Here is a 9029-nt window from a genome sequence, read left to right on the forward strand (position 1 = left end):
TCTCAGCTGAAATGACGAGTCTCAGCTGAAATGACGAGTCCCAGCTAAAATGACGAGTCTCAGCTGAAATGACGAGTCTCAGCTGAAATGACGAGTCCCAGCTAAAATGACGAGTCTCAGCTAAAATGAAGAGTCTCAGCTGAAATGACGAGTCCCAGCTAAAATGACAAGTCTCAGCTGAAATGACGAGTCCCAGCTGAAATAACGAGTCCCAGCTGAAATGACGAGTCTCAGCTGAAATGACGAGTCTCAGCTGAAATGATGAGTCTCAGCTAAATTGATGAGTCTCATCTAATTAATATATCTAAATGAAATATCACAAGTTCTGCTAATTAATTGAGTCATTTCTTTTACAACAGTGATTTCTAAAGTGGGTGCCACCACACCTTGAGGAAAGGGAAGAATCAAGAGGGGCATTTGGGAAAGTAGGGAGTTGCAAGGGAAGATTGGAAAGCCAGGGGTTGATGAGGGGAGACGATGAAAGGTAAGAGATGGGGAGGGGAGTAAGGGCCAAAGAATGCAATTCGTAATTGTTTGTAAAACTGCATTCTGAAACAATAATGACACAATCTTATTTAATAAACAGTGTAAAACAAAACAAATAATAACAAATATTCTTACTTTGAAGATTCTAGTTGCAGACCAATTTTGAGGAACCAAAAATGAAAATATAATAAGAATGGATTCCATAAAATCGAGCAATAAACTGGAACTCAAGTTGTTGCACCGTTTATGGTTGTACCTTCTTTTCTAGTACCATCATTCTGGGTACCTTCATTAGGAATGTTTTTGATAATAGGCCTGTCTGCTCGATTAGTAGTCACACGACTCTTCTTCCAAAGCATATTGAATCTTCAACATGTTGTTCCACCCCCATCTTCAACACCTCTTGCAATACATCTCCCCCCTCCTCTCCTCCTTTCTAAAACATGGAAGTTTACTGATATAACCTACTTTTAACTTTGTTAAAACAAGTTTCGATTTTAGATTTGTTTTTATTCATATTTATATAATGACGGGGAGTTGTCTTGATAGCTGGTGTTCCACTTAAAAAAATCATTATCATGTTGTATATGTATGTATGTATGCATATATATATATATATGTGTGTGTGTGTATGTGTATATATATATATATATATATATATATAGCAAGAAGAAAATGGAAGGAATCCAGAGGTAGTATTCATCAGCTGTCAGACATTATATTATATCTATTTATTTATTTTAAACTGTTCTGAGAATATATATACATGTGTAAAGTACCAGTAATTTCAAGAATAGAGAAAGAAGAGCAGTTTCTACCAGCAGTGTATTGGATAGATATTATCCTTAGTTGGTTGGATTTACAACCTCTAAATCTCTTTGAATTATATATATATATATATGCATACATAATACATACCTACATATATACATGCATACATTATATATGTATCTATCTACTATATATTTGTGAAAAGAGAAGGTGTTGTCCCACAAGCAGTTGTGCAGACAAAAGTGTTAGTAAATGTAGTCAGATTGACCTGAAAATTTGCACACCTATGTTAAAAGTGGTGGGAAGTTTACGTGGCAACTTTGAGTTGGCTCAGTTGAAAGGTGTGGCCTCAAGGGCAAAATTCCTCATCTTTGAAATGTGGCCCAAGTAGACCCAAATGAAATCGGGTTATAATACTAGTATATATATATATATATATATATATATATATATATATATACTGTCTTATCTTCGAAACGTCTAGATAGAATAGAGACAGCTGATGAAGGGATATTCCAAGTGGCTTTCCGTTTTCCTATGTGTTCGTTCCGTTGTCTGTAGTTTATTGTTCTAACGTCCTGTACCCTGATATGCATGTATATACACATGTAGATGTAAGTATGTACATATATGTGTGTATACATGTATATATATTCTTTGTATTATATATATATATGCATACATACATTATATATATAATGATGATGATGATGATGATGACGATGATATATACATACATATATACACATATTTAAAATAGATAAGCTTCCCAGGATGGAATAGGTATATATATGTATGTGTGTGTGTATAGATTATCTCACCTCCCTGGTTACAGCTGTTTTCTGCAGAGCATTTTATTACACCTACTTGAAATACTCGTTTGACATAGCTTGACACTTGTATTCTCATTTTACTAATCAAATATAACCTACGCAGGTGATATCAACTAGTCACTAAATCAAAGAGATGGAATGGTTCCGGTTTCTAATCTAGGTTACTACGTAATTCTTTCTTCTGCTCACAGAAATCTACTGTCGATTGATCAAAGCCACTGATATTATAAAAGTTCATATTATGTTGATGAGCTCAAGTAAGACTGAAACATGTCTATACCCGTCATTGAGCTTCTTAACCAAAAAAAAAAAATTTTCTTCCCTAAGTGCTCCAGCATGACTGCAGTCAAATGACTGAAATAAATAAAAGAGTAAAAGAGTAAGTTATAAAATTCATAATCTTTTTTCTTTTGTGAAGGCACATGGCTCAGTGGTTAGAGCGTTGGGCTCACAATAGTGAGGTAGTGAGTTCGATTCCTGGACCAGGCTGTGTGTTGTGTCCTTGAGCAAGACACCTTATTTCACGTTGCTCCAATTCACTCAGCTGTAGAAATGAGTTGCGACATCACTGGTGTCAAGCTGTATCGGCCCCTTTGCTTTTCCCTTGGATAACACCGGAGGTATGGAGAGAGGGGGTTGGTGTGCATGGGCGACTGCTGGTCTTCCATAAACAACCTTTGCTTGTACTTGTGCCATGGAGGGGAACTTTCCAGGTTCAATCCCATGGTTATCTATGAGTGAAGGCAGTCTTTAACACTTTTTTTCTTTTATCTTTAGCCATGCTGGGGCTATGCCTTGAATGGTTTAGTTGAACAAATTGACCCCAATAGAATTTTTTTTTTTTAAACTGGTACTTACTCTATCAGTTTCCTTTGCTGAAAAAAAAACAGTGAACAACCTTAATCAATTTTCAAACCTTTTTGGGCTCTCATCAGAGGCATCTACACCATTCTGACAGTCTTCAGAGAATCAAGTAGCCAAACTGTTTATATACTCAACAAATGCAGCAGTTACTCTGTGAAGGAATCCCTAATTTGCATACCAAAAGTGTTTAACACCCAATAAATACCAGTAGCCTGTCAAGGGGGATCTTAGTCCACACAGTATCAAGTTATGATATAATAAATATGTAATATATGGTATAATTATAAACAGGGAAAATTTTAACCATTTCTCCACAGACTGAAAAAATGATGAAGAGCCTCAAATGATTTTCAAAACATATTGGGTTCTCGTCAGAGGTGTAGGGTGGTACAAAAGTAGATATACAGTTATGAAAAAAGAAAACATGTCCAGTACTCTTTTATTTTAATCAAATGAATTAAAAGTTTTATTATGGTTTTGATAAATCTATTATTAGGATTAATGACACTGAGCGTAGGGTAGGTGTGAGAGGATGGATCTGTCTGGTTTGAACATAAAACAGAATATGTGGGCTGGGTATGACCAGTTTAAGCACTAAAGGATTAAAGGAGATTTAGCTGCTATTTCTAGAAACAAGTTCCTGTGTAGAGAGGCTCCTACCCTGGCCTATTCAAACAATATTTATAACGATGGACTAAATTAAGATTTAATCAATACCTTCCTACTTTTGGTATAACTTTTCATGTACTTACAAAAAAAAAAAAATGGTTTTTTCAGAATTTCTTTCTTAAATTTATTTCAGGTGAAAGCCAAATGGAGCTGCTCTATTTGTAAGATATATATTGTATTTTAGATTTTTACCAAAATACTTTGACTGTGATAAACTTTAACCAAAGTAAGTACAAACATATCAATATATATATATATATGTGTGTCTTTGTATGTATGCTACTTTTTTTTGTGAGTGACACTTGACTGCTGCACTTGTGTCGACCCTGCTCTGAAACTTCTGGTGTATGACATGATGAATGTGTTCCTTAATCAGATCAAATTAGGGATCTGTTTGAATAATGTTCTTATATCCTGGCGGTAGAAGCAGGGGTATTGTTGGGTGGCGGGGAGGAGCATCACTGAGCATTTGACAGAAATGGAATTTAACCCTTTCGATACCAACCCGGCTGAAACTACCTCTGGCTATGTAGTACAAATGTCTTTTACATCCAGCTGTAAAAACCTTGTCAAAACTAACCTTGCCTGTGCTTGTGCCACATAAAAAGCTCGAAGTCCCACTCTGCTGAGTGGTTGGTGTTTGGAAGGGCATCCAGCTATAAAAATCCTGCCAAAACAGTTACAGAAGTCTGGTGCAGGCTTCTGCCTGGCCGGCTCCTGTCAAACCATCCCACTTGTGCTAGCATGGAAGGCGGATGTGAAATGATGATGATGATGACGATTGTGTAGTGTTTGCAGCTGTCCAAACTGAACATCAGTTACACCAATGTGATTAGTCTAGGATACGTTCAAGGCCAAATTTTACAACCCCCCCAAAAAAGAGATAGGTCAACTTATGCACCAAGACAACTTTGGAGGACCCCAACATTCCATGCTGCAGGATTTGGAAAGATAGTGACAATGTTTGAATGTTTATGCTTCATGCTTTACACTCTACATTATGTCAACGTTTATGCTGGGAAATGTGGCAGTCTTCAAAGTTCACAAGGATTGTACTTTCCTGCTGGATAAATCCTCTTAAAAAGAAATAATAATGTTTATAGTGATGGTGGAAATCTTGGTAGAAATGCTGATAAGGATGGTGTTGTCGTCATCTTCGTTGTTGCTGTTGTTGTCAACTATCGTTGTTATGACACAAACTCTCTGAACTCTGATTCTTTCTGTTTCAAGATGGCAGGTTCCAGCAATGACCTTCAGATGCAGTGTGAAGAGAATGAGAAACTTGTTCAACAGCTGAGGCTGATGATAGTTGAAAAGGACAACATCATTGAAAAGACACAATCAGAATTACAGGTAAATGGCTTCTATTTCTATGTTATAGAAACTACCATTCTTCCTTTCAACCTATATCTTTTATAAAAGCTGTAGGCACCCCCCCCCCTTCTTTGCAGACTATAGTGTCCCTTCTTTGGAGACTGCATCCTATAAAAGGAGTGTAAAAGGAAGGGAGAGGCTCTCTCTTCCTTTCACACTCCTTTCATCCTCTGACACAAGTTCCCCTCCTCAAATGCCCTGCCCCTCTCATAACCCAGTGTTGTTGTTGTTGTTGTTGTAGGAGACAAAAGCTGCTCTGACGAAGACCAAACTGCAATCAAAAGCCAAAACAACCAAACTGACCAACCAGTTGGAAGAAGCTAAAAAAGCTGCCCTTCCAGACAGTTCTTCAGACCGGGTATGTTGTTGTGTTTAGTGTTATTATTTTTTTAGTTTTCACTCGTTTCAGACATTAGACTGCGGCCATGCTGGAGCACTGCTTCGAAGAGTTTTTAGTTGAATGAATTGGTCCCAGTACTTCTTGATCTTTTTTTTTTTTTTGCTTTTGAATTTAAAGAAATTTAAAAATTACTTATTTTATCGACCCTGAAAGGATAAAAGATAAAGTCGTCCTCAGTGGAATTTGAACTCAGATTGTAAAAAACTGGAAGAAGTTTTACCAAGCATATTGTCCAGCGTGCTAACGATTCTGCCAGCTTGCAGCCCTTAAATATTACATTAATTATTTCTACGATAGACACAAGGCCTGAAATTTTGGGGCTGGGTAACAGTCAGTTACATTGACCCCAATGTTCGTCTAGGGCTTATTTTATTGAATCTGAAAAGATGAAAGGCAAAGTTGACCTCGGCAGAACTTGAATTCATAATGTAAAGACACATAAAATGCCAATATGCATCTTGTCTGGCGTGCTAACGTTTCTGCCTGTTTTGCAACCTTAGAATAATATTATGTTAATTGTTGGGAAACTAAATTAATCTTATTGATTTCTAATATAAGCATAAAATCTCAAATTATCAGCCCCAGAAGTTGCCCCTGCAATGAACTGGCATCCCATTCAGAGTGAACGTTGCGATCTTGGTCACTAATATGCTGTGGATACTGGGATATGCCATGGAAATTGAGACAGTGATGTCCAGTGGTTGATGATGATGATGATGATGATGATGATGTTATCAATATTGGTTTTATATAAAGCTTGTGGAAAGGAGACAAAATATTAAACCAAAAAGATTTTTGTGCTGTTATTCCAGAAGGAAATTCCTAACTCTAACTTTTATTACAAAAATCAGTCAGAAACACTTCCCAGTTAACTTCCCAGCTTTTGTTGGAACCTATTTGCAGCTGGGTGCACTGGGGCAATAGAAATGAAGTGTTTTATTCAAGAACACACCGTACTGCCCAGTCTGGGAATTGAAGCCATAATCTTAGAATCATGAGTGTAACACCCTGACTACTAGGTTACAAGCCTTCAAAATATATGCATAAGGTTTTCTAATTATCAATCCCAGTTGTTGACGGGACTTATTCATGAACCCCAGTAGTCAACTGGTATTTTATCAGCTCTAGTATTTGAACGGTATTTATGTTTTTGATTCTAACAGGGCAGTGAGTGTGGAGACGAAAGTCCGGCAGAGCAAGTCAGTCGGGGTAAAATCAAATTGTTACGTCGTAAACTCGTCGAGAAAGAACGTCTCTTGGCCGAGAAAGAGGGACAGTTGGTGAATCATGGTGAGGAGATGTTGGCTAAAGATAAGACCTTGGTGGACAGGGATCAAACAATCAAACAACTTAAAGAAATGATAAATACATTGAACAGTCAGCTCGTTGATCGTGATAAAATAATCAGGGATATTAATGAGTCTGAGAACCCATCTGCTAAATCTCAGGTAATAATTCTTACATAACATTTCACTTAGAGTTTTGGTTTGGTTCTCTGGCATATCTTGTTTATTATAATTCTCTGGGCTATAGTGGAAGACTTCAAGACTGGGTGTCTCTAGGAATCCTTATATATCGATGACTGAGCTTTTCTAATGAAATCAAAGAATTTGAGGAAAAGTTTCAAACATGAAAGTGGAGTCTCATATCAAAGGAACCCAAAAGTAAACCATTCACAGGTAAAAGTCTTAATTAGCAACAAAGAACAGAGAACTTTATTGAGAGGTGGTTATGATTGATTCATAGAAAAGGTGTGGGGGGCAAATTCTATACTGTGAGCCAAATATCAAGAGAGGGCGTAGAGAGATCACAGGTTATTAGTAGCAGATACACCAGGAGTAGTTTGCAATAAAAGCATTCCTGAAAGTACTTCCCTCCAAGGTTTTCTAGAAAAGCTTTGACAGTTTCTGTTGCCTAGATGACTTGGGTAGTTGGATAGCATAATAGCTTGGATAAGAATGGGGTAGAATGAAGATCCGTGCGTTGCGATTATCTCTGCAGGTGACAAAGGAAGATTCTTTTTAACACTTTAGCATTCAATCCGGCCAAATCCAGCCCAAATATTTTTTTTTTTTTTTTTGTTCAAACTGTCCAGGTCCAGCCTCTCACACCTATCCTACATGTCCTTCTAATTCATATCGTCAGAATCTTGAAGCTATGAGGTAATGCATGATTAATTAAAGACAATGTGAATAAATAAGCAGCATTACATCGGACCGAGTAATCTGAATGCTAAAGAGTTAAGCAAAGCACAAAATACGTGTTAAGTGTGATGTTACTTGGTAGAAAAACCTGGGTATTGATTAGAAAGGATGTGTGAAAGCTGGAAAGAAATAAGGAGAGGATACTCCACTGGGTGTGTAGGGTTAGTGGGAATGAATGGTGGAACAGAAATAAGCTGAGAGAAAAATTGGATGTATGAGGAATTGATTGTTGTGTGTATGAGAGGTGAGTTTGTTGGTATAGATATATGTGGTGTGTATAGAGAGGATGACGGTTGAATAAAGGTTTTTGAATCGGGCACTCGAAGAGGAAAGAACTTGTAGAAAAGGCGGCGGACAGAGGAAGTGGACTTAGAAAGAAGTGGTAAAGGTTGATCTCAGGGAGCTGAACTTCATGAAAGAGATGAGGAAGGACCCTTGTAAGTATGGAAAATAGACATAAAATGAGGATGTTGGGCCATGTCCATATGCATTGAAACATGGACACAGGCACATACATGTGCACACATGCGCACACGCATGCACACATGCATACACACATACACACACATGCATACACATGCACACATATACATACACACACAAACACACATACACATGTACACACACAAACACATACAAACATGCAAGTGCGCACAGGTGCACTAGTTTGTATCAGTGAAAGATAAACACACACACACACACACAAACGCACATGCAAATGCAAATGCACACACTTGTATTGTCGTTGTTTGTATTTTAGGAAACCCTGGATCAGATCTATGTCCAGATTTTGTCCAAAGACAAGAAAATCGTTGATCTCAACAACTCAATCATTGAATTAGACAGCAAAATCAAAGACTTGCAGGAATTCATTGGAGAGAAGAATGAAGTCATTAAAGGCAGAGATAAAGTGATTGGCGTGAGTATTGTCGACTTTTAGAATTCTATTTATTTGATGTGACAATTTGTAAAGAATGGCACCAGTGGTTATAGGTTTCTGATATGCTAATTATTGGTTTATTGTGTTTCTGGTTGTGAGAGTGAGTGAGTAGGGGTGTCTGTGAATACCTTGGTGCAGAACAAATATCATAAGAGACTTCATAAGAAGGGCATTTGTGGTCGATTAGTTTCTTTTCTAATATTTACAAAGATATATTGGTGAATCTTTTCTGCTATAAGCACAAGACCTGAAATTTTGTGGGAGCGACCCCATTGCTCAGCTGGTACCTATTTTGTCAACCCTGAAAAGATGACAGACAAAGTCGACCTTGGCAGAATTTGAGTAATGAATATAAAGACAGATGAAATGGCATTAAACATTTTATCTGCCATCCTAATGGTTCTGCCAGTTTTTCATCACCTTACAATATACAATTCTTTTATAAAAATAATTATAAATATATATATATATATATATATATATATATA

General features: G+C 37.1%; 1 protein-coding gene across 1 annotated transcript in view; it reads left to right on the forward strand.

Annotated features, from left to right (window-relative positions):
* Nucleotides 1-9029, forward strand: part of LOC106871201 (A-kinase anchor protein 9) — a 53100-nt gene that overhangs the window by 11622 nt on the left and 32449 nt on the right. The window contains exons 2-6 of the mRNA XM_014917547.2: nt 3757-3849; nt 4854-4976; nt 5239-5355; nt 6561-6845; nt 8362-8520. Coding sequence (XP_014773033.1) covers nt 4854-4976; nt 5239-5355; nt 6561-6845; nt 8362-8520 — 684 coding nt within the window. The 5' untranslated portion in view covers nt 3757-3849. The remainder of the gene's footprint in view (nt 1-3756; nt 3850-4853; nt 4977-5238; nt 5356-6560; nt 6846-8361; nt 8521-9029) is intronic.

Source organism: Octopus bimaculoides, chromosome 23 (genome assembly GCF_001194135.2).
Source record: "Octopus bimaculoides isolate UCB-OBI-ISO-001 chromosome 23, ASM119413v2, whole genome shotgun sequence".
NCBI lineage: Eukaryota > Metazoa > Mollusca > Cephalopoda > Octopoda > Octopodidae > Octopus > Octopus bimaculoides.